General features: G+C 45.1%; 1 protein-coding gene across 1 annotated transcript in view; it reads left to right on the forward strand.

Annotated features, from left to right (window-relative positions):
- The window catches only part of ATP8A2 (ATPase phospholipid transporting 8A2), a 649,053-nt gene extending 624,435 nt beyond the window's left edge, over nucleotides 1–24,618 (forward strand). The window contains exons 36-37 of the mRNA XM_033236971.1: nucleotides 11,357–11,448; nucleotides 18,732–24,618. Of these exons, the coding sequence (XP_033092862.1) occupies nucleotides 11,357–11,448; nucleotides 18,732–18,829 (190 nt within the window). The 3' untranslated portion in view covers nucleotides 18,830–24,618. The remainder of the gene's footprint in view (nucleotides 1–11,356; nucleotides 11,449–18,731) is intronic.
- Nucleotides 24,619–25,390: the final 772 nt, after the last annotated feature.

Consider the following 25,390-nt stretch of genomic DNA (forward strand, 5'->3'; position numbering starts at 1 on the left):
AAACTACCTGCTTGTTTTTGGCTTTGTTGTAATGTCAGCTGTGATTCCGATCAGCTGTAGCTATTGACAAGCTCTGAAATTCAGATTTGGAGTTATTATTTGCTGTGTACTCCACGCTCCCACTCTTTGGCAGTTATGCATGTGTGACTTTTGCAGGAATAGCTTTCTAACAGATACGTGGACACAAGAGTTTCTTTTTCTCCATCATAGCTCAGCTCTCCACTTCTTCCTGAGACTGATCGTTTTTCGAGGCAGGAGCATAACACCTTCTCTAGGATTTGTCAGCTTCTAAAAAGAACCTTTTTGGAAGGACTTGTATGAGCCTGGGTTTCACCATCATTACTGGGGAGGCACCAAGACTGCACGTATCTCTGGTGAATTAATGTCTACACAACACCTTTCATAGCAGTAGTTCCCAGCTACCATACCTGCTTCTGCCAGTACAGAGCCAGAAAAAAAAAAAAAAAAACTAAGTACTTTAATGCCAATATCCCCCCACCATGGGAGAAATAAACTGTAAAAATGGCATCATTGGCCGGGCGCGGTGGCTCAAGCCTGTAATCCCAGCACTTTGGGAGGCCGAGACGGGCGGATCACGAGGTCAGGAGATCGAGACCATCCTGGCTAACATGGTGAAACCCCGTCTCTACTAAAAATACAAAAAACTAGCCGGGCGAGGTGGCGGGCGCCTGTAGTCCCAGCTACTCGGGAGGCTGAGGCAGGAGAATGGCGTGAACCCGGGAGGCGGAGCTTGCAGTGAGCCGAGGTTGCGCCACTGCACTCCAGTCTGGGCGACAGAGCGAGACTCCGCCTCAAAAAAAAAAAAAAAAAAAATGGCATCATTACCAACAGCTCATGTGATAGGAGGGAAATGACCTTGATTTGGGACCCAATCCACCTTTTTTTATGTTTTTTGATTCAACTTTCTTTCTCAAAAAAATGGTGATAAAATGCACGTAAGATAACATTTACTATTTTATAGTGTGCCATTACGTGGCAGTTGGTAGATTCACAGCGTTGTTTAACCATTACCACTGTCTAGTTCCAAAATATGTTCATCTCCCCAAAAGGGAACCCCATACGTGTGAAGCAGTCCTTCCCCTTTCCCTTTCCCCACCTCCCTGCCCTACAGCCCCTGGCAACCACTAGCCTGTTTTCAGTCAGTACTTAGTTGCCTATTGTGGACATTTCATATAATCATATAATACACAGCCTTTGAGGTTGGGCTTTTTCACTCAGCATAATCTTTTCAGTCTTTATCCCTGCGAAGTGTGTATCTATACCATATTTTTTTATATGGCTGAATAATTCTCCATTGTATGCAGAGACCACATTTGCTTACACATTTGTCAGTTGGTGGACATTTGGGTCATTTCTACTTCTGATTTTTGTGAATAATGCAGCTATGGATATTGTACTGGTATCTGTCTGAGTCCATTTTCCATTCATTTGGGTATATTCTTTTTTTTTTTTTTTTTTTGAGACGGAGTCTGGCTCTGTTGCCCAGGCTGGAGTGTAGTGGCGTGATCTCGGCTCACTGTAAGCTCCGCCTCCGGGGTTCACGCCATTCTCCTGCCTCAGCCTCCTGAGTAACTGGGACTACAGGCGCCCACCACCGCACCAGGCTAATTTTTTGTATTTTTAGTAGAGACTGGGTTTCACCGTGGTCTAGATCTCCTGACCTTGTGATCCGCCCACCTCAGCCTCCCAAAGTGCTGGGATTACAGGCATGAGCCACCGCGCCCAGCCTTTCATTTGGGTATATTCTTAGGAGTGGAATTGGTGGGTGATGAGATAATTCTGTGTCTAACTTACCAAGGAACAGTGGCTGCACCATTTTACATCTCACCAAGTAACATGCAAGAGTTCCAGTTTCTCCCTCTCCTCTCCAACACTTATTTTCTGAGTTATTTTGGTTTTTGGATTTTTTTAGTAGCCATCCTAGTAGGTGTGAAGTGCTATCTCATTGTAGTTTTGATTTGCATTTCCCTAATGACTAATGATACTGATTATCTTTACGTGCTTGTTGGCTATTGTGTATTTTCTTTGAATAAGGGTCTGTTCAAGTCTTTTGCCCGGTTTTTAATCAAGTTGTTTGTTTTTCTCTTTTTGCTTTTGAGTTGTAGGTGTTCTTTATATATTCTGGATACTAGACCTTTATCAGACATAATTTGCAAATATTTTCTCCCATTTTGTGCTTATCTTTTCATTTCCTTGATAATGACCTTTGATGCACAAAAGTTCTTAATTTTCGTGAAGTCCCATTAATCTGTCCTTTATTTTGGTACTTGCATTTGGCCATTGCCAAAGCCAAGGTCATAAAGATTTACTTTATATTGTTCTAGCTCTTATATCTATGCTTTTAATTAATATTAATTAAAAAATTATAATTTATATGCCTCTGGGGTACGAAGTTATGTTTTGATACAGCTATACAATGTGAAATGATTAAATCAAGCTAATTAACATAGTCATCACTTCACCAAGTTACCATTTTTTGTGGTGAGACATTTGAAATTTACTCTTAATTATTCTGAAGTATATGACACATTATTATTGACTATAGTTACCCTATTGTGCAATAGATCTTAAAACTTAATCCTTTTGATGCGTTCATGTCCTTTGTAGCAACATGGATGAAGCTGGAAGCCATCATTCTGAGCAAACTATCGCAAGGACAGAAAACCAAACACCACATGTTCTCACTCATAGATGGGAACTGAACAATGAGAACACCTAGACACAGGGCGGGGAACATCACACACCAGGGCCTATCGTGGGGTGGGGGAATTGGGGAGGGATAGCATTAGGAGAAATACCTAATGTAAATGACGAGTTAATACGTGCAGCAAACCAACACAGCACATGTGTACATATGTAACAAACCTGCACGTTGTGTACGTATACCCTAGAACTTAAAGTATTAAAAAAAAAAACTTACTCCTTTTGTCTAATTGAAATTTTGTACCCTTTGACCAACAGTTTCCCATTCCCTCACTCCTCCACTCTCAACCCCAATCTCTGGTAACCATCATTGTCCTTTCCACTTCTATGAGTTCAGCTTTTTAAGATTCCATATATAAATGAGATTATGCAGCACTTGTCTTACTGTGCCTGGCTTATTTCATTTAGCATAGTGTCCTCTTGGTTTATCCATGTTATAGGAAATAACAGGATGTCCTTTTTAAGGCTGAATAGTATTCCATTTGTGTGTGTGTGTGTGTGTGTGTGTGTGTATAGAGTTTTTTCATCCACTCATTCATTGATGGATGCCTAGGTTGGTTTCATATCATGGCTATTATGAATAATGCTGCAGAGAAGCACAGATGTCCCCTTCAGCGTACTGATTCCCACTCCTTTGGATTATATACCCAGAAGTGAGATTGCTGGATCATATGATAGTTCTATTTTTAATTTTTTGGACAAACTTCCACTGTTTTCCATAGTAGTTATACTAATTTATTTTCCCATCAACAGTGTACAGGGGTTCCTTTTTCTCTGCATTCTCACCAATATTTGTTAGCTTTCTTTTTTTTTTTTTTTTTAAATAATAACCATTCCAACATATGTGAGGTAGTATCTCATTGTGATTTTAATTGGCCTTTCTCTGATGATTAGTTGTTTGAGAATTTTTCATATACCTGTTTGTCATTTGTATATCTTCTTTTAAGAAATGTCTATTCAGGTCCTTTGTTCTTTTTTTAATGGAGTTATGTTTTCTTGATATTGTTTGAGTTCCTTATATATTTTGGATATTAATCTCTTAGCAGATGTATAGCTTGCAAGTATTTTTTCCCACTCTGTAGGTTGTCTCTTCACTCTGTTGACTGTTTCCTCTGCTGTGCAGAAGCTTTATTGTTTCATGTCATCCCATTTGTCTGTTTTTGCTTTTGCTGCCTGTGCTTTCGGAGTTATATTGAAAAAATTACTGTCCAGACCAGTGTCTTAGATCTTTCCCCTATCTTCCTCCAGTAGTTTTAGTTTTAATTCGTATATATAAGTCTTTAATTCATTTTGAGTTGTTTTTGTATATTGTGTGAGATAAGGATCAAGTTTCATTCTTCTGCATGTGAATATCCAGTTTTCCAACACCATTTATTAAAGATGCTGCTTTTTCTTCATTGTGTGTTATTAGCACCTTTATTGAAAATCAATTGACCATAAATGCATGGGTTTATTTCTGGGCATTCTATCCTGTTCCACTGGTCAATGCATCTGTTTTTACGTCAGTACCATGCCATTTTATTTGCAATAGCTTTATAACATATTTTGGATACAGGGAGTGTGATGCCTTCAGTCTTTTTCTTACTGCTCAAGATGGTTTTGGCTATTGAGGGTCTTTTGTGGTTCCATATAAACTTAAGGATTTTTTTCTCTTTCTGTGAAAAATGACATTGCCATTTTGATAGGGATTGCATTGAATCTGTAGATCACTTTGTGTAGTATGACTATTTTAACAACAGTGTTGTTTTACAGTTCCTGAACACAGGATAGCATTCCATTTACTTGCATTTTCTTCAATTCTTTGATCAGTGTTTTGTAGTTTTCTCTATATAGGTCTTTTACCCCGTGGTTAAATTTATGCATCAGTATTTTGTGTTGTTGTTGCACTTGTAAATGGAATTGCTTTCTTAATTTCATTTTTGGATAGTTCATTATTAATATATAAAAACACTACCCATTTCTGTATGTTGATCTTGTATCCTGCAACCTTACTAAATTTATTAGTTCTAAACAGTTTTTTGGTGGAGTCTTTAGGATTTTCTAAACCTAAGATTATGTGTACCAACAAACAGAGATAATTTTGCTTTTTCCTTTCCTATCAGAATACTTTTTTCTACCCTCTTGCCTAACGACTCTGGCTGGGACTTTCAGTTCTATGTTGAAAAGAATTGGCAAGAGTGGGCATCCTTGTCTTGTTTCTAATCTTAGAGGAAAAGCTTTCAACTTTTCACCATTGAGTCTGATGTTAGCTATGGGTTTTGTCATATTTTATTGTGTTGAGATATATTCCTTCTATACCTAATCTGTTGAGTTTTATCATGAAGAGGTGTCGAATGGTTTTTCTGCATCTGTTGAGATGATCACATTGTTTTTATATTTTATTTTGTTAATGCGGTGTGTTTATATATTTGTGTATATGAAACCATGCTTGCATCCCAGGCAGAAATCCCACAGGACCGTGGTGAATGATAGTTTCAATGTGTTGTTGAGTTCAGTTTGCTAATATTTTGTTGAGGACTTTTGTATCTATAGCCATCAGGGATATTAGCCTGTAAGTTTTTTTCTTGTGATGTCCTTGTCTGGCTTTGGTGTTAGGGTAATGCTGACTTTGTAAAATGGGTTTGGAAGTATCCCTTCCACTTCAGTATTTTGGAAAGTTTGATAATTGGCATTAGTTCTTTAAGTGTTTGGTGGAATTCAGAAGAGCAGCTATCAGGTCTTGGCCTTTTCTTTGATGGGAGATTTTTTACTAGAGATCCAATCTCCTTCCTTGCTATTGGTCAGTTGTGATAGGTTGTAAGTGTCTAGGAACTTATCATTTCTTCTAGATTATCCAATTTGTTGCTATATGATTGTTTGTAGTAATGTCTAATTACCCTTTACATTTCTGTGATTATCTGTTATAGTGTCTCACCTTTCAATTCTCACTTTATTTGAGTCTCCCCTTTTTTTCCTAGTCAGTCTAGCTAGGAGTTTGTAGATTTCATCTTTGAAAAAAACCTACTTTTAGTTTCACTGATATTTTCCATTGTTTTTGTAGTCTCTGTTTCATTTATTTCACTCTGATCTTTTTTGTTTCCTTCCTTCTGCCAACTTTAGGCTTAGTTTGTTCTTCCTTTCGTAGTTCCTCAAAGTGTAACATTAGGTTGTTTATTTGAAACCTTTCTTCTCTTTTGCTATAGACATTTATTTCTATAAGTTCCCCTCTTAGGATTGCTTTTGCTGCAACCCATAAGTTTAGATATGCTGTGTTTCCATTTTCATTTGTTTCAAATATATTTATATCTTTGATCCATTTTAAGTTAATTTTGTATGTGGTGGGAAGGGCCGAATTCCATTGTTTAGCATGTAGAAATCCAGTTGTCCAGCACCATTTACTGGAGAGATTATTCTTTTATTATTGAATGGTCTTCACATCCTTGTCAAAAATTAATTGACCATTGATGTATGGGTTTATTTCTGGACTCTCAATTATATTCTCTTGATTTGTAAGTGCCATGCTATTTTTATTATTGTAGTTTAGCAATAAGTTTTGAAATAGGTATGTGTGAGTTCTATAGCTTTGTTCTTTTTTCAAGATTATTTTGGTTATTTTGGGTCCCTTATAATTCCATGTGAATCTGAAGATCAGCTTTTCTATCTTTGCAAAAAAAAAAAAATGGGATTTTGATAGGAGTTACACTGAATCTGTAAAACACTTTGATTAGTATTGCTATCTTAACACAGGGTATTTTTCAATTTATTTGGGATGTCTTTAATTTTTTCAGCAGTGTTTTATAGTTATTTATTTATTTATTTATTTATTTATTTTAGATGGCCCAGGCTGGAGTGCAGTGGCACCATCTTGGCTCACTACAAGCTCCGCCTCCCGAGTTCACGCCATTCTCCTGCCTCAGCCTCCCAAGTAGCTGGGACTACAGGTGCCTGCCACCACGCCTAGCTAATTGTTTTGTATTTTTAGTAGAGACGGGGTTTCTATATTAATATACAAATTGATGGAACCCACATGGCCCTAGCAGAGGCAGAAGAAAACTCATTCCGAAGAACTAGAGCACACACAGGAAATGAACCACAATGAAGGAGAAAGTCCTTCTGTACTGAGGATAGGCAAATTAGCTTCCCAATAGCTGGAATTGCAAGGAAAGTCTGAAAGATTCTATAAAATAGTGATGAAAGAAGATACAGAAATTAAAAAGCAAGAGAAGGGTAGTATGTAAGAACAGGTGGATTTGGAAGAAAAATAAAACATATAGACATGAAAAGTCCAGTGATTTAAATTAAAACATATTGGAAAATTTTAAGGTAGTTTAGATAAAACCGAAGGGAGAAGGGGAATGAAAAACATGGAAGCGATTTAGGGATGTGGAAGATAGAATGAGATTGATATGGAGACACTGTAGATAGAAGCTCCAGGAGAAAGTAAAATAGAGAACGGAGGGGAGGCAGGAATCTCAGTGTTTTCTGTAAGTGAAGATCCACAAACGTTCAAGCTGTTGTAGCTTTCCAGACCTGAGCAACTGAACAGGATATAAAAACAAACCTATTCCTGGCTAACACAGTGAAACCCTGTCTCTACTAAAAAATACAAAAAACTAGCCGGGCGAGGTGGCGGGCGCCTGTAGTCCCAGCTACTCGGGAGGGTGAGGCAGGAGAATGGCGTGAACCCGGGGGGCGGAGCTTGTAGTGAGCTGAGATCTGGCCAGTGCGGTCCAGCCCAGGCGACAGAGTGAGACTCCGTCTCAAAAAAAACAACAACAACAAAAAAAACCTATAACCAGTCATACTAAATATTGTCATGAAACTGTAGCCCATCAAAGACAAAGGCAATTATTGTAAAAGCAACCAGAAGGAAAAGACAGATTCCCTGCAAAAAATGGCAACCTGAGTAAGGTTCAGTGCTGAAGACAAGAAGAGATGGGAAAATCAGAGTTGTGTGTTCTAAAGTGTTTGCATTATTCAAGAAGGGGGTTAAATTATTTTCTAACTTTTGACCTTGTCACATATGAAGGCTAGAAATGTAAGGGTGACCACTGAAATAAATAATAAAGTATTCCTCTAAACCAAAAAAAAAAAAAAAAGCAAAAAACATGATAAACAGGAAGCATAAAATAAATGACACCATTTATACATATTTTTAAATATAATTAGATATTAACTACCCATACGTATCTATGAAGCAACAGTATAAAATGTAGACTGGAAAGTGATTTCTTTTTTATAGAAGGGAGAAGAATGGGGAGTATAAGGAATTTACATTTGAGACTTTATTATTTTATTAAAATCTGAAGTAGTTATCATAGTTAGGCCTGCTCCTGACATTTGCAGGACTCCGTGTAACAGCACCCATGGAGACCTTGAACCACGCACAAATATGCGAAAGTTACAAATGAAGCTAGCACAGAACTCTGTCCCTTCGTGATGACACCTTCATAAAGTCTGGTGCGCTTCCTGATTCCTGGCTTATTTGAAGGCCTCGGCCAGAGCAAGGCAGCGTGGGAAAGAGCTCACTCCCTGGACACCCTGTCTTTGCTTCAGAACCCCAGCTCTGCCCTGCACTGAGGGCATCTGCACACGTATGGTGTGGTGGACATCCCAGCCCACACATCCAGGTTCTGTTCACACACCCCCATGCAAAAAACACCCCTTGGCCACCCCCACAGGTCTGGGGCGTGCACACTGGCTATATGGTGTACTTTTAGGGGAATGGAGCTCAGGATGAAGTCAAGTTAGCCTTGGATGCAGGCCTGGGACTTCTAGGGTTCCAAATAACTGAGATGGTGGACGGCAGGCCTGGGCCATGGGAGGAGGTACCTCCTTGGCTGTGGACCCCTCACTGTGTGTGGAGGAAGGGCTGTGGCACAGAGTGGGTTCCTCTGAAGCAAGACGTCACATTTTTAAATAATATTTCATTATAGGCTGAGCGCAGTGGCTCATGCCTGTAATCCCAGCACTTTGGGAGGCTGAGGTGGGTGGATCACCTGAGGTCAGGAGTTCAAGACCAGCCTGGCCAACATGTCAAAACGCCATCTCTACTAAAAATGAAAAAATTAGCCAGGCATGGTGGCACGTACCTGTAATCCCAGCTACTGGAGAGGCTGAGGCAGGAGAGTCGCTTGAACCCGATAGGCAGAGGCTGCAGTGAGCCGAGATTGCGCCACTGCACTGCAGCCTGGGCGACACAGCAAGACTGTCTCAAAAAACAAAAAGAAAAAAAAAATCATTATACAAAAAGAAGAGAGAGAAAAGTGTTCACCATTCTAGGCGGCATCTGCCAGCACGGGAGCCCTGCCAGCGAAGCCCCATCTGACCTTTGTCAAGTTATTTGACGCATCTGAGTCTGTTTTCTCACCTGCCTGGTGAGAAACCAACATGTGTCATTTCAATGATCCCTCCCATTCCTGAGGATCTGTGACATTCTCAGAAGGCCATTATGAGAAGCTTCTGGGACAGCCAGCGTGGTTCAGGGGGCACGTCCCTGTGGTCCGGGGTGTGGGGGCAGAGCTAGTCCTGCATGGTCCTCAGCTTCTGAGGAAGTGATGTATCGGGTGCCCGTTATGTCCCCATGTGGGGACTGGCTGGTGAGGCTGCCTTGGGGCCAGGCAGGGGGAGGAGCCCCCTCTGCACACAGTACCCTTCATTTTGTGCAGGAGTCGTGGCCAGTGCTGGGAACGTGTTGGACAGGGAGGACACGTCCTTCTTTACACTTGCCACATTCTGAAACCAGGCAGCACAGGGAGCTGCGAACAGTCGGTGATGGCAGCTACACAGAGAGACAGGTGCCATGGGCTCACTCCTCCTGTGTCTGCACATCCGTGCCATCCAGGGCAATTGCTCAGCCGGGCCCAGTGAGATTCACTTGGCCCACAGAAGAAAGAGGAGAGGGGAGGGAGGACCAGTGTGAAAGGAGGGAGAGAGTATTTTTCTTCCTCAGCCATGAGACGTTTTGCCAAGCTTAGCTAGCTGAGGCTCGCCCTTAATTGGTGATGAATTAAACATTGTTATTTCAACCAAGGCACTCAGAAAAATGCTCTCTCTTGGAAATTCAAAATGAACTTCAGCTCAAAGAACTGTGAAGAACAGCCAGGGTCCCCCTCCTCTTTCGATGGCCCTGGGGGAGCTAGGGGGGTCTGCAGTCATGGGAGGGGCCTCCTCAGGCTCCAGACTCACCGATAGTCGGGTCAGGGGGGTACATGGGATTCCAGCACCTGCAGCTTCTTCTACAAGTCTGTATGTCGTCACATTCCCACAAACGCGATGGGGGCTGTATTTGTCTGCCTGGGCTGCCACAATAAAGTGCCATAGGCTACGTGGCTTAAACAGCAGACATTGAGTGTGTCACCGTCTGGAGGCTGGAAGTCCAAACTCGAGCTATCTACAGATTGGTTTCTTGTGCAAGCGCTCTCCTTGGCTTACATGTGGCTGTGTGTTCCGTGGTCTTCCCTCCGTGGGTGCCTGTGTCCTCATCTCCTCTTATTAGGACAGCACCCATGCTGGATTAGGGCCTGCTCTGATGACCTCATTTTGCCTTAATTACCACTTTAAAGGCCCTGTTTCCAAATAGAGTCCCATTCTGAGGTACTAGGGGTAATGACTTCAACATGTGAATTTAGAGGGGACATTCAGCCCATAATCTGTGATGCCTGTAGGTCACTGGCAAACTCCCAAAATGACAAGTGAAACGACAGCCTGATAGTAAAAATCAAAGCACTTTGACCTGCCTGGGCGGTTTTCAAGCAGTCCCTTTGGGTTTATAGAAATAAACAGACTGGGCATGGTGGCACACATCTGTAATCCTAGCACTTTGGGAGGCTGAGGCCGGAGGGTCACTTAAAGCCAGGAGTTTGAGACCAGCTTGGGCAGCAAAGCAAGGCCCTGTCTATACAAAAAATGTTTACAATTAGCCAGGTGTGGTGACGCACACCTGGAGTCCCAGCTACTCAAGAGGCTGAGGTGGGAGAATTGCTTGAGCCCGGGAGTTCGAGGCTGCAGTGAGCTGTGATTGTGCCACGGCACTCCAGTCTGGACAACAGTGAGACCCCAGCTTTTTGAAACTTAGAATAGAAATAGGCAAGCTCCCGAACAGTTCCACATTTCTTCACAGCAGTGGCAACCTGGAAGGGAATAGGTTCAGGTAAGGCAGGGACTGCTCCTTAGGCGTCTGTTTTAGAAAACTCGCCTTGACTTTTCATTGGGGTTCAAAATAATCAAGTTCTGCAGAAAGAAACTGGGCTGTGGCTGGGCTCCTGAGGCCTCCGCGGGGCTCTCACCACGTGCAGGCAGGGGGCTGCAGGCAGGGGTGAGCGCTGAGACGTTTACCCGGAAACAGGCCTCTCCTTGCAGAAGTGTCCTGAAAAGCCCAGGGTCCCGCGGGTATGGACCGGGCACAGGCACACTTCAGCGAGGAGGAGGCGCTGGCTGCGGGAGGGACTGGAAACGGCGTTTTCCACAACAGGGAGCCAGCAGCGAGGCGCCCAGATGGCATGTGCTGGAAATCACGGGCAGCTGGTGAAGCAGCAAGCCTTACCCGACGTGGGGAGGTGATCCCCACCTCACCCCACCCCCTTCTGTCTGTCTCCTTGTACAACCCGAGTGTTCGGGTGACTCGAGACTGACGCGCTTGCTTTATCTGCAGGCTGAACGAGCGCGACCGCCTGATCAAGAGGCTGGGCCGGAAGACGCCCCCGACGCTGTTCCGGGGCAGCTCCCTGCAGCAGGGCGTCCCGCGTGAGTCCCGCGGGGGCTGATGGGGAGTGGGTGTCGGTGGCGGGCGGGGGCTGATGGGGAGTGGGTGTCGGTGGCGGGCAGGGGCTGATGGGGAGTGGGTGTCGGTGGCGGGCGGGGGCTGATGGGGAGTTGGAGTGGGTGCTGATGGGGGCCTGGGTGGGTGCTGATGGGGGTTGCGGGCGGGGCGCGCGTTTGGAAGTGGAACTGCAACATGTGTATTTGGCCCCAGAAACGTGCAGCTTGAGTATAGGTAATTCCCTGGGACCACAAAATCCTTAAACTTAAAATCCTGATGAGGTTATGATCCTTCCGTCAGCCTCCCAAGAGGACTTTTTTAAGGTTGAAGCAGTATGACCTTTAAACTGTTGCCCCTAAAGCTAGCAATATGAACTGTTTTGTGTAGTATTGCCATATTGATTGAAACAATGACCATCACTGGGGGAAAACATCATGCTTCTCCCAGGAAGGCTGCCCCACGTCTAAGGCTGACGTCCCCCTGCCACCCCCGTCCCACCTCCGGATTCCAGAGGAGAGTGGGAGGCTGGGAAACATCCCCTCTCCCCTGCCTCCGACTTTGGAGCTCGGCGGGCGCGGGGGAGCTCATGGGCTTGTTTTTAGCAATCCAGTCATCAGATCCCAGCTGAGGCAGATCCAGGCCACCTTCCCCAGGGCCAAGGCCAACCCAGCCCTGCCTCTCTGGGTCCTGCAGCCTTCCCCAGCCCCTCTCCACCCCCATCATGTGCACATGCCAGCTTTTCCTCCCATACCTACTCCCTGCTTCCTTTTCCCTTCCCTAGGAGTTTAGAGGGAAACTGGTAGAAAAAGATGAGTTGGGCCGGACGCGGTGGCTCAGGCCTGTAATCCTAGCACTTTGGGAGGCTGAGGTGGGTGAATCACTTGAGGTCGGGAGTTCGAGACCAGGCTGACCAACATGGTGAAACCTCATCTCTATTAAAAATACAAATTAGCCGGGCGTGGTGGCACATGCCTGTAATCCCAGCTACTTGGGAGGCTGAGGCAGGAGAATCACTTGAACCCAGGAAGCGGGGGTTGTGGCTAGGCAAGATCATGCCATTGCACTCCAGCCTGGGCAACAAGAGTGAAACTCCATCTCAAAGAAAGAGAGAGAGAGAGGGAGAGAGGGAGGGAGGGAAGGAAGGAGACAGGTTTCTGAACGTGAAGAATCATTGTTCACACAGTATAGGCAGTGAAGGATCTGTGTTCAGTTGAGCTCCGCCTGTCAACAGGTATTGGCAGATTTTCTCAATGGAGAGAGAAGGAGGGAGACAGAATATCATTGCTTTTCAGTGATCTACTCCCTGTCCTCACTTTGCCATGTGGAATATCGTATGGGAAGAAGGGGACTGATGTGCTTCTGTCCTTTAATGCTCCACTGCCCTGGGAGGTGGCTAATGCCACCCCAAAGAGACAAAGCAGAGGCTCAGGTCAGAAAGTGGTTGGCCCAGCATTGCTCAGTGGCATGCCATGAGGTCTGGATTGCAGCCTCAGACTCTGGCCCAAAAGAGAGGTCAAGTCAAGAGGTTTGATGGGACAGGAGTGCTAACTGTAGGGCAGCCCTCTGGAGATGGGCTGCCTGGGTTCCTGTCCCTGCCTCCCTACTTTTTTGTGACTTTGGGCAGTTTACTTAATGTCTGCTTCTGCATCTGTAAAGTTGGGTAATATGAGAACTTACTGGACGCTAGAGGTTCGGTGTAGATCCTGCCACCCACAGCTGCACAGAAAGCCAATCCCTGAGACAACAGTTATTGCCAAGGAAGAAGACTTTATCTAGTGCTATAGCCAAGGAGGTGGCGGATTAGTCTCAAATCCATCTCCCTCACTGACTAAAATTAGGGGTTTATATAGCAGGGAAGAAACGTTAGCAATGTGTAAGAAAACAGGACTCAGGATGGGTAAGGAAGCAATCAAGATTAATGAGGGGCTTAGCATCTTCATTGTCTGCATGAGATCATTGGGTGAGTTTCAGATCTTTGCTACTTTTGGAGAGGCCTGGGGGTCCTTACCGAGGAAGGAACTCAGATAAAACAAATATTAAGTGTCCAGCTTTAAGACCAGAAAGGTCGTTTCTATGTTAGAAAAAAAGAAAAAAAAAACTGTCTGTGGGACTATTGGGTCAGTTTCAATTAGGAGGATTAAATGAGATCATAAAGTGCCTAGAACAGTAAAGGCAATATAGAGTCCAATAAATGTTGGGTATTATTTTTCTGTCATGAGCTGAATAATTTTGAGAAAGTTAATTTCTCTAAATTTTTATTTTCTCCTATGGAAGAAAAAGAATTTTAATGATAAACATCTTACACAGTTCTTGTGAGTCTTCATGATAGTAGGTGTAAAGCACCTTCTGTATGCCAGACACAGAGATAACACATACAGGTTCCCAGAACTCTACAGGGTCTGTTCTATGGAGCCGTGTTGCCTCTCTGATGAATGTTTCAAAATAACCATAGACAGAATATACACGAGATACATATTATGATCAAAGACCCAATGAGAATTTTTATGGGAGAGTCATAAATGTCTTAAGACAACTACTAAATGCTTTTCTTAAGTCAATATTTGGAAGGCCAAAAAAAAATCTACTGAATAAATATAAGAAATAAGAAGGCTTCCAAAATCACACCATATTTTTTAAGCACTCAGTGACTAGTACCAGAACCTGATGGATAACTTAGGACATTTCTGTCACTAACAGCCAGAGAAGATCATTGGGTGGTCAGAGCCGGTCCTGGGGTGCAGGACGGGCGTATAGCAGATCTCAGCCTTTTATGTTCCCCCGGGTCTGTCCAGGAAACTGGCAGGAAAAACTCTAATCTTGGTAGTATTTTAGTTCCTGTGAGCCACCAACATACAATATTTGTAATCAGCATTTCCTACACAGTCTGATTTCCTCATTGTCCCCATGGTCTTCTCATTTCTATGGCTATTAGGAATCTTTCCAGACAGGAAACTGCTATTTTCATTAAGATGCTATCAGAGCGCAGATTCAAAGGAATGCTACTTAAGGGGAGTTTTATTCCAAAATAATGAAAAAAAAAATGACATGGTTTTATGGATTTTACCAAATGTTCTACCCAGAGAAGACAAAACAGCTAAGAAATCCATCTATCTTCCCACCTCCTTTCACCTACAGGATTCCACCCTCCATTCTGGCTGTGGCTATTTAGAAAGCAGATGCTTTAGGAAGCCAGCCAGGGAAAGTTGGGTCCATGAGAGCTCCCTCCAGGCCCCCATCAGGACTTTTCTGGCTGCTTGGACTTCCTGAAGGATGAGTGAAAGTGGGGGATACAAAGACCTGGAGGCTTCCTCTGAGCTTCCTGTTTGGATGCAAATGGCAGTTAACGGTTCAGTAGGCAGAGCTGGGAGCAGGTCTGTGTCTTCCTCAGGTGGGACGGAGGCTGGACAGGCAGGGATGGTTGAGGGGTGATGGTGTCTGGTTTTCCAGTAAAAATCCTCCCGTGACAGCTCTAACTCCCACCAGGCCTGTTTTCTAAGAGGAAAATGTTTTATCTGAACCTGGGAGGACTCCCTCTCCCAAGATAAACCTACCAGGCCATCCTCCTTTCACTCTTAAATTGTAGACTCCACTTTCATTCTTGGTTAAGGTTAAGAAAGTCTTAGCATACAACATGCTGGAAATGTGGTGGTAGGTGCAAACAATGGGAACTAGGGAGGATAGTGGGAGACATTTAGCACAGACCTCGGGGTGCTCTACTTACCCTGGGAGGTTTACAACAGGAGGGGGAACTCTTCTCTGCCTGTCTCTTCAGAGGAAAACCTCGGAACCCTTCCCACCCCGGGGGGCCGAATTATCCCGCTGCAATCCCGTGGGAGGCCCTTGTGACCGCGGCACTAATGCACGCAGAAGAAGTGACAGCGTTATGAGCTGAAGAAACCCCCGGAGTTGGGTTTCCAGTAGACACAGGCATGTTGTGGAAAACAAGATAAATAAAAGAAAAAAGCTTTTGCACCTGCCATTTAAACAGGAAGTAGACTATTCCAAAGGCTAAGATACCTTTCCCAAAAGGACACTCCCAATTTTATTTTTATGTCTCCATGAGTTCCCCACAACCAGGAGAAAAAAGCAGGCCAAAAGAGATATAATACGTAGTTAATTGTTCTTTTTGGACAGACTGTTGACACCAAACACCAACCCTTTCTTTTCTGGCATGGAGGTGGAGGCCTCCATGTCGGTGCAGTGCGAACTAGTACTGACAGAGGGAGAGGATCCTGCAGCCTGGGTGTGATGGGTCTTGAACATGTCCTGGAGCCCATAGAGAGGATTGGAGCTTGAGAGAACTTGCGCCTTGCCTGGTCCAGGCCATTTAATTTACAGAAAAGTACACCAAGACCCAGGGAGCTTAAAGAGCCCAAAGTCACATGGACAAGTAGCAGCAAGCAAGGACTAGAACCACCCTTTGTTTCCTGGCCATAAACCCGACCCCATGCTGCAGCCACTTGGGGCCCCCAGAATCTAAGATAAAAACAAGCAAGTGGAGAAAGACGTCTTCAGGGCGGAGAGCTCAGTAGTCCTCAGCCTGCCACTAGAAGAGTTTATAAAGAGTATGTCCAATTCTTTGGGGTGACTGTTCCTTACTCAGAACCACTTCAGTGGGACTGAGGAGCAGCCCTTGGGATGATGCAGCAGCTGTGGAGCCGGTGGTGACCCTGCCATTGCAGCTGCTGTTCTGCCAGGCCCCCTCAGGAAGACATCAGATGTGTACTAGAAACGTTCCTTATTAAAGAACTGGAGAATGGAAATTGTCCAAGTTGACCACAGTACATAGCCTTGTTACTGGAGCAGACGAGACGGTGTTATTTGCTAGGCATTGCTTTGAAACATCCCAAGGAAAGACATCTCCTCTTGGACTGCAGTAAAAATACTTCACAAGGACCTGCTTGTACAGGATTTGGGATGAGAGTGTGTGTGCCACACGGTGCCAGAGGGAGGCAGGAGGCTGGGGCAGCTCCTCCAAAGCTGGGCAACGGAGGTTTCCTTGTCCCTGCTGATTTCTGATTAAGCAACTTGGTGAAAATCCAAAAGCTCTTAGGAGAACAGGAGTGGTGGCGTTTGCTCTTCAGTGCTTGGAAGCAGATCTTGTGAAGACTCTAAAGCCCTGAGTATGAAAGCACAGCCACCTGGTCAGGAAGTTCACGTGCGCTCGGTGTGGGCCCAAGGCTGGAACAAGCATGTTCGCCCCCAAGGGAGCTCCCCTCCCGGCTGGTGCTGCCTTCAGGCTCAGGGACCCGCCTGCTCCTGTTCCCAGCTATCTGGGGGCTCACACTGGTCTGGGAGCTGCTTCACGTGGTGGGAATTTTTGGTTTGTAGGTTTTGTTTTGTTAGAAATGGAGGTGAGCAAGTAGACAAAAGCCTCCTGTGGAAGATTCCTCTGTTCTGTTCACCTGGCTCAGCTTGCATCACCTTCTCTCCCACCTACTGTCTCTTCCTCCCGTGGCCTCACTGGTCTGGGCCCTCCTCTCTGCTGCTCAGCCCATGTCCTTAGTCAATTCTCAGGCCACCTCTGCAGACAAGCCCTTGCCTCCCCGGATAACCCCCCTGAGCCCTTGGGATTCTCAGGCAGTGGCTGGAAGACATGCTGTCTGGGAGAGCCGGGAAGCCAGCCCTGGACTGGGACTCTCAGTTATGGGAAACACAGAGTGAGAAAACAGCCTGAATGTCTTCCTTTGAAATCTCCTCCTCTTCGCCATCCCACGAGGACTCTTCTGTCTTGTTACTGTACATCTTGATACTCTAGAAATTTCCTTTTTAAGCCAGATGTCTGAGGAAATTAGCAGGCGGTCTAGGAACTGACACATTGGCACACTTTCCGACTTCTTTTCTCCTTTTCAAGAGTATGACAGTGAATTCACAGCTCCCCTGATAAGCTGTAAGCATACATGGATGGAAGTCAAGATTGTCAGGTTTTGATTGTGTTGTCTTTTGGCCAGAATGTCTAATTGAGCTGTGGGACTTTTCCAGACCCCTGACACACAAGGGTTAGCCTACGGAGAGCGGGCCTTCTACATGTCTTTCTGTGGGAAGGGCCAGTTGGCAGCAAAGCCCCACTCTGGGCTTGTGAACACTAAAGCCGTTTCTCGGCTACAGAGTGTGGATCCTGGGTTTACTTCTCAGCTCTGCCACGCATGAGGCCTGTGACCTTGAGCAGGTCACAAAAATCTCTGTGCCTCAGTTTTCCCATCTATGAAGTGGGAGGAATATAATCACCTATCTCATAGGGTTTCTGGGAGGATTAAATGAGCTATATGTTACAGAGCAGTGTCTTAGACACATGGCATTTAATGAGTCTTGGCTACTATTTATTTTATTAGTAGTATATGAACTGATTGTGTAAGAACCAGTCTTCCTGTGGTGACAGGTCCAGTCAATCACTAAATTCCTTTTGACTTTATTGTGTGACCTTTTTCTTTATTTACACAAAAACAACCCTACTTTGATTACTTATTACCAGTCCAGATCAGTCTTGATTTAAAAACAGGGCTGGGCACGGTGGCTCACGCCTATAATCTCAGCACCTTGGGAGGCCAAGGTGGGCAGATTGCTTGAGGTCAGGAGTTCGAGAGCAGCCTGACCAACATGGTGAAATCTCGTCTCTACTAAAAATACAAAAAAATAGCTGGGCATGGTGGTGCATGTCTGTAGCCCTAGCTACTCAAGAGGCTGAAGCAGGAGAATTGCTTGAACCCTGGAGGCGGAGGCTGCAGTGAGCCAGGATCGCGCCACTGCACTCCAGCCTGGGCAATGGAGCAATATTGTGTCTCAAATAAATAAACAAATAAACAGGAAGGCCCCAGGCATCACGTGCATTTTGCCAGCTTGCACTATTAGTGTTGTGTGTGTTTTCCCTGGCATGTTTTCAGCTTCATAAATTCGCCGGCTCTCCTGCAGCGTCAGGCAGACAGGAGTATTTCCTCTTAATTGGCAGTGGGAAAGTGGAGACGGGGACCAGCGACCCACTGTATATGATTCCCACACTGAGCTCAGCCGCAGCCCCCTAGCAATAGGAAACCTACCCTCAGAGCCATTCCCATCCCAGCATCATGGGACCCCAGTCAGCCTGCCCACGGCCACGGCCCCTCTGTGGCCACAGGTTTCTTCATCTCAAGCCTCCAACTCTCCAAGGCTAAGGAGGCCAGGTGTCGCACACCACTCACCCGCACGCTGCCAAAAAAGCAGCATATTTAAACCAAGTGTGCTCCCCCCAATTCTCCTCTTAACCAGTTTCTCCTGTGTGCTTCACTTTCAGATGGGTATGCTTTTTCTCAAGAAGAACACGGAGCTGTTAGTCAGGAAGAAGTCATCCGTGCTTATGACACTACCAAAAAGAAATCCAGGAAGAAATAAGACATAAATTTTCCTGACTGACCTTAGGAAAGAGATTCAGTTTGTTGCACCCAGTGTTAACACATCTTTGTCAGAAAAGACTGGCGTCAGCAGCCAAAACACCAGAAAATACATTTCTGTGGCCTTAGCCAAGCAGTTTGTTAGTTACATATTCCCTCGCAAACCTGGAGTGTAGACCGCAGGGGAAGCTATCTTTGCCCTCCCAACTTGTCTGCAGTGCTTAGCCTAACTTTTGTTTACGTCGTTATGAAGCAGTCAACTGTGCTCTGTGAGGTGTGAAATTAAAAACATTATGTTTCACCAGTATTTAAACATCAGTACTAGTTGTCCTGGGAGAAAGGGAAAGTTTTATGTTGCGTGAGAAGCCCATTTTGTGTAATTGGAGCAGGGCACACTTGCTTCCTGTTTGGTTAACTCACAGATTAAGTCCAACGGGCCACATGCAGACTTCACTGTAAGCAGGTTGCTCTCCTGCTTTGATTCCTGTTTTGTTTGTGTAAAGTTGGCATAAACTTCTTGATTGCAGTGAAATCACAAAATTCTATATCGGGGTGGTCAACCTGAGAAGATTTATTTGAACCTCTTAGCCACATTTCCAGCAGGGCAAACCAACGGATGCCCTGGCAGAGTCTTCCGCACCCTCTCCAGGTGCACTCGGCCCAGTCCCGCCGCCGTGTGCAGGCGTCGCTCACCCCTACACCTGCTGCATGGCTGGCCACGGCGCTCAGTGCATGGCGGCTGGTGGGCAGCCAACCCAAACCTGCGCCTTTCCTTGTTCCACTGCAGACTTAGAAACAGATGCGAAAAATCCCTTCTTCCACCGCCCTTTTTGTTCTGTAAAGAAAGAAAAGCAGCATAGCCTTTCCGCATATATTCTAAATGTCTCTGCCTCTGTCTGACATGGGGCCACCCCACAGGTCAGAGTGGTGGTAGAACCCCTTCAGCACTCCCAGCCGTGGTCAGGCTCTGAATACTCCCTTCCCAACATCCAGACTGCTGGGTCTTTGGCATCCACTTACATTAGAACCCATGCTTCTTTCAGAGCACAGTTTGGACTTTCACTGTTGGGAAATGAATGAATTTATAACATGCCCGTGCAGCGAAGGAACACACCTGTCACTCTTAGCCCTAGAGTCAGAGGATGAGTAAACCCAGATGCAAGAATATAGGACATTGAACGGGGAGAACAAGACGACCGCAGAAGTCCTCAGAAGGAGAAGTAAGGGCGCAGAAGACACTGAGAGGAGGACACAGAGGAATCGCCCCCAGATCTCCGCAGTAGAAACTCTGAAATAAACCCTGAGACCCAGACAATTGTCATGATCAGCCCAGGGTGTATGAGAGCTGAAACAAGAGCTTCACACGCAGTTTTAATTGAAAAGAATTCCAAACATTTCAGGGAAGCACTTTTTTTAAATACACCGACATGGTTTCCTTTCTGTATCCCATCAGTGTTAGACACAGGTACCCATCAGAATACGGCATATCCTGAATTCTGAGACAAGGAAGTGAAGTGCTGAATCACTGATTTTCCCAACTGCAGAGTCCCGCACTCTAAATCTTAACCCAACCTAGATGCCTTCAGGCATGAATGTGAGCATCTGGAGCCCTTACTAAACAACCTGCCTGGAGCCCTGTTCTCTGCTCTGGTTGCCAAGCAGATTTTTGGATGGCCTAAATACTTCTGGGCAATTGTTACTGGTGAAAATGGGAGTTCAGAGCACGTTTTGGATTTTCACTGTTGGGAAATGAATGAATTGATAACACGCCTGTGCAGCGAAGGAGCACACCTGCCACTCTTAGCTCTAGAGTCAGAGGATGAGTAAACCCTGTGGGGATGATTGTGCTAAATGAGGAAATAGCACATTAGTGCACTTTGCTTCCTAACCCTTTATTTTCAGAAATCTACAACTTACTGGGCATGGAAATCATTTAAAACATGATTTGCACTGACTAAGAAAACGAATCCTCACTTAGGAGGGGACCAGGATGCAGAGAGGGCCTGAGGGGCAGCAGAACAATGCACTTCACAGGTGAGGCTCCCAAAAGGGCCGTTCCTTTCTCCCCAAGGTGCATAAAACATTTTTAAATACTGGAGTACCTAGCAAGACTGAAGGATTGTCATGCAGGAACTGTAACACAAAATGTGCCTATGACTAACACGACAAACCAAGGTGTATGGTTTTTTTTTTTTTTTGCACACCCAGAAGGTGATGGCCACAACACAGAGGAGAAACGAAAACTGGAATTGAATGCGCATTAGGCATCGTAACTATTAATATTTTGTTTTATTTGGGAAATAAACCTATTTGGAAAGAGTGGATTAGAAATTCAATTCTTTGTCAAATAGCTCTGTCTTGAACTTGAAGCCTTGCAAATCAGAATTATGAATTTGTGTGTTTGTGTTTGGGGTTTTTGTTTTTATTTATTACATTAGAGTTCATATTTGCTGGGATTTAAATATACAGGTGTATTTTCCTATTCTCTTGAGAAGTAAACTAAACAATCTTTGCAATGATGACGGATGCACACAGAAGAAAACATTAGAAGACATTACTTTCTATCCTCTCATGTGGTTGAGCATTCTTACAGCCAAATGACTAAATTGGGTTTCTAGGAGGAGCAGCTGTCACTGCATGTGATATATAATGTTTAGCCAGGGCCAACTCAGGGGCTGTGTCATTTGTCCTGTCTTCAAATTGAGGTCAGAGTGTCACACACAACCCCTTCCCTGGGGCAGGGTGGACTGGACTAGGTTGCATACGCTGGCTCTCAGCTCAGCGAAAATGCCACATGGGGCTTGTCACTCTGCCACACACTGACTGACTCACTTGGTTAGTGCTCCAGGGCCTGACTCTGGATTGAGCTAAACTGGCAGAATCCACTTAGGCCAACCCTTGGTCTACTGCTGTACACAGACAGCCCAGTCCTGTGTTGTCTCTCTCGTCCTGGATGACCCTGCAAAAGGAAGAGACCAGTTATGCTCTGGGTTTAGTTCTGGGTTTCCACTGCACACGGACACGTGCCAGCAAGGGTAGCTGTGGAAAACACGTATCAGGAGAGCAGGGTCATCTGGATTAATACTCCGTGCTGATCAGAACGGGCTCGCTCATAGTTTAGGAGTGGAGCTGATTTGTCTGTCCTGCCTCAATGCAGAATATTCCAGGCTGCTTGACCAGGGTTATGTCCGCCCACGTCCCAACACACATGCGCACATGAAGACAAAAACATGGTAACTCTTTTGGTTCAGTACAGCGTACAAAACGTGCTTTGGAGCAAGGAGTGCTGTTTCTTTAACACTTGTAGAGGAATATCCTGAGAAGTGAACCTGGGCTTTGGGAGAGCTCAGCTGAGAATTCTGTTGACATTTTCTTTCCCTTGACAAGGCTTCAGGTCTGTCTCACTATGGGGAGCTGGCTGTGAAAATCAGTAATAACTTGTCAAGAAGCGGTGAAAAATGGGGGGGAAAAGTGAGTCTAGGTAACTAATGTCTTATAATGCATATATAAGTAAATATTGCAGGCTTTAAGGTTGAATTTTGTAAAAAGAAAGCTGTCGTCTATAATTTCCATTTGTTATAATAATGACCTTTAATCTTGTTGTTTGGAACCATAAAGCATTTTTATCAGGTACTTCTGTTCCAAGGGATTTATGTCTTAGACTATAGCTGAATTGAATGTTTGCAAAACTCTGCTATAGGATAAGGTGGTCTTTAGTTTTGAACGTGTGAAAAGACTGCACACTTTTCAACCAGGGTTTGAGTTACTGCCCAGGGTCATCGTCTCAAAGTAATTCAAGGAGTGATTTAACTTCAGCATTTGAAATGTAGCCTTTATCTCCTGGGATCCATAAAAAAATGTGAACAGGGAAATGGTGGCTGAGCAGAGCCTGAAATAATAACTTGGCAAAGAAATGAGTTTATCAGGTCGAGTCAAAACATGGCGTCCCCTGTTACACTGAAGAAATGCTTTCTTCCTGTAACTGTTTACACGGACGTATGTAATAACGATGGGGACAGTTAAAACCCCCTCCCTTCAAAAAAAGGAAATCTACGTCAGTTGGGTTTGTTGTTGGTTCTTCATTGGCTCAAGGCAGTTAACCGTCTCATAATAGCCGTGGGGGAGATTATTTAACCTCATTCTAGCCATTTTTCCATCTCAAAGGCCAAGAAGGACTATTAGAAGGGTTTTGGATGGGTTTCAGAGGTGAGGGCCCAAGACCCCCATAATGACATCATTAGGTATCTTTGAAAGGAACAGACCAGCATGCTCAATGTGTTGTCCCCTTCATTTATTTATTTTTTCTCAGTCTCCCAAGTTGTCCATCAGTGCATTCCCCTTCACCTTACCTGATGTTCACTTAATGCCCAGTCTGTAACTAATGTTCTGTTTAAAGCTCTCTTAATTTGTTGGCTATGAGTGATTTGTGAATCCGGGATGTAACGCTGGGTGAGGAGAAAAGGGCATTGAGCCAGCATAAATCTTAACGGGCAGAAGCCACAAACAAATGGGAGCAGAAATGAAGGACGAGCTCCCCGGCACCGTACCCCTTGTATAATCCAGTGTTAACCTCTGAGGGACACCTCGGCTCTCCCGACCGAGGAGAGACAAAAGAGGGATTCTTTTTACACCCAGGCTGGCGCATTTTCAAGTGACAATCTCTGGCTCTAGTTGCCTTTGAGATATCCACTCTGCTCTTTCTCCCAGGCCTCAGACCAAGAAAAACATGCTCTCAAGATTAGCCCATAGGCAGTTCTTGTGACCTGGCTGAAGAAAGAAAGGAGACCTGCTTGTTTTAAAAGTCAGGCGCAAAGTGTCAGGTAGCTTTGATTTATGACAGAAAGAGGAAGAAGAAAGTTGGAGTAATAGCACTATCCAAATAACCCTGCCCAGGAAACTTGGGGGTCAAGAGAGCTTATCAAGAGGCTTTTATAGGTAAGCTCTTCCTGTGAAAAAGGCCGGAAAGAGGGCGAGAGCCCGGAGAGCAGGCTGTGAACTCACTTCCAATGGGATTGGAGTCTGTTGCATTCCTAGAGATAGCCTGATATATGGTTTATAGCTGAATCAATCAACACCACCAAAAAACAAAAAACAAAAAAAGGAAACCTGCCCTGTTATGGTGTTTCTCTCTTTCCCTGCACAGTAAAGAGTTGTGGGTTTTCATGGATGAAATCAATGTCAGTACTGACACTCACCCTCCTCTCCTGCCCCACTCTCCCCCGTTGCCCAAGATGGCCAAGTTCAGGCCTGTGCAATGCCGCTTCCCTCTGAGCCTCCCTCTCCAGGGCCATGCAGGCAGCCGCAGCAGGGCCAGCTGCAGGTTGGGGCTGCAGGTCACTGAACTGTCGCTCAAATGCATCATCTTTGTGGCCTCTTTCTCATGCGAGCAAAGCCATGTGCTCTCCTGTCTGCTGTCACATCTGTGCCTGGACTGCTTAAATATTGTTTGCGACGGGGAGGTTTTAATCTGGTTATGCAGAGGGAAGCGGGGCGGTGGGGGCACGTTTAATTGGCTCCCAGCAGAGTGGTGAGCGCTTCTGTGGTGTGTGGGGTTTTTTGTTCCCTCCCTCTAGAAGTGTTACCGTTTTCACGTCCTATTAATGTCCTTTGGTTGTTAAATTACAGCAGCACATTATAGTGCACTGGGTTCCCTCCTGGAGTGAATAAATGAAGGGCATCTACTTGTATTTTTAGAAGTTTTGGGAGAATGTAGTGATTTGTGGCTTTGATCAATCCTGTTGACTGGTGTATGTCTGTGTAAACCTGTTTCAAATAAATTTTTTGTTAAAGGAAGTGATTGGACTGTTTTATTTTGGAATTTTCTTTTCCACTAATAAGCATTTACTGCCACAGGGACTGCGGCCTGTAACACAGGGGTTTGTCAGCAGGTGCAGGCTCAAGGACACATACACTGCCTGGAGAGCCGAGGCCCAGGCAACAGTGTTCCCTGGCAGGAGCACAGGAGAGTCTGAGTTGCAGATGAACACGTGCTGTTTTCTCTGAGGCAAGGCCCCCTTTTCTAGAAGCGAGTCCAGGGGGCCACACTGAGTTTGGATTCAGTCGCTCAAAAGAAAGAATGGTGCTTACAAGACCTCCTTCCTCCATGACTTCCTTCCCTCTAATTCATCTCAGTTGGCTACAAACTGAGAGGGAGGCAGCTCAAATTCAACTGGCAAGCAGGAAATCATAACATTCTTACTTTAAAAAGAGGAAAGACACCCCTGCCCTTTCTCTCTAGGTACAAGGAGTTGCATTCAGGTCAGTATCCGTTGCCTCCAGGTTCTCTGTGATGCCTCAGCCAAGGCAGCCTCCTCGCACCTGGGGTAAGGTGGGAGGAAGCGGGGGGGCCCCGATGTTGGCCCCTTGCCTGGCTTTGTTTGTGTAGCTCTATACTTCCCCAGCAGAGTGTGACCTGGGGATGAAAGCCTGTTAGATGACAGTTCCTCTGTAGGGGCTTAAGCCTGGTTCCCAAAAGACTTCTTAATTGCACTCTGAATTTATAGCAATTTTCCATAGCGGACTTTGATTCCTCCCAGATGGTCCAGTTCCTATCAGACCTGGA

This window comes from Trachypithecus francoisi, unplaced genomic scaffold, assembly GCF_009764315.1.
Source record: "Trachypithecus francoisi isolate TF-2019V2 unplaced genomic scaffold, Tfra_2.0 Contig01461, whole genome shotgun sequence".
NCBI lineage: Eukaryota > Metazoa > Chordata > Mammalia > Primates > Cercopithecidae > Trachypithecus > Trachypithecus francoisi.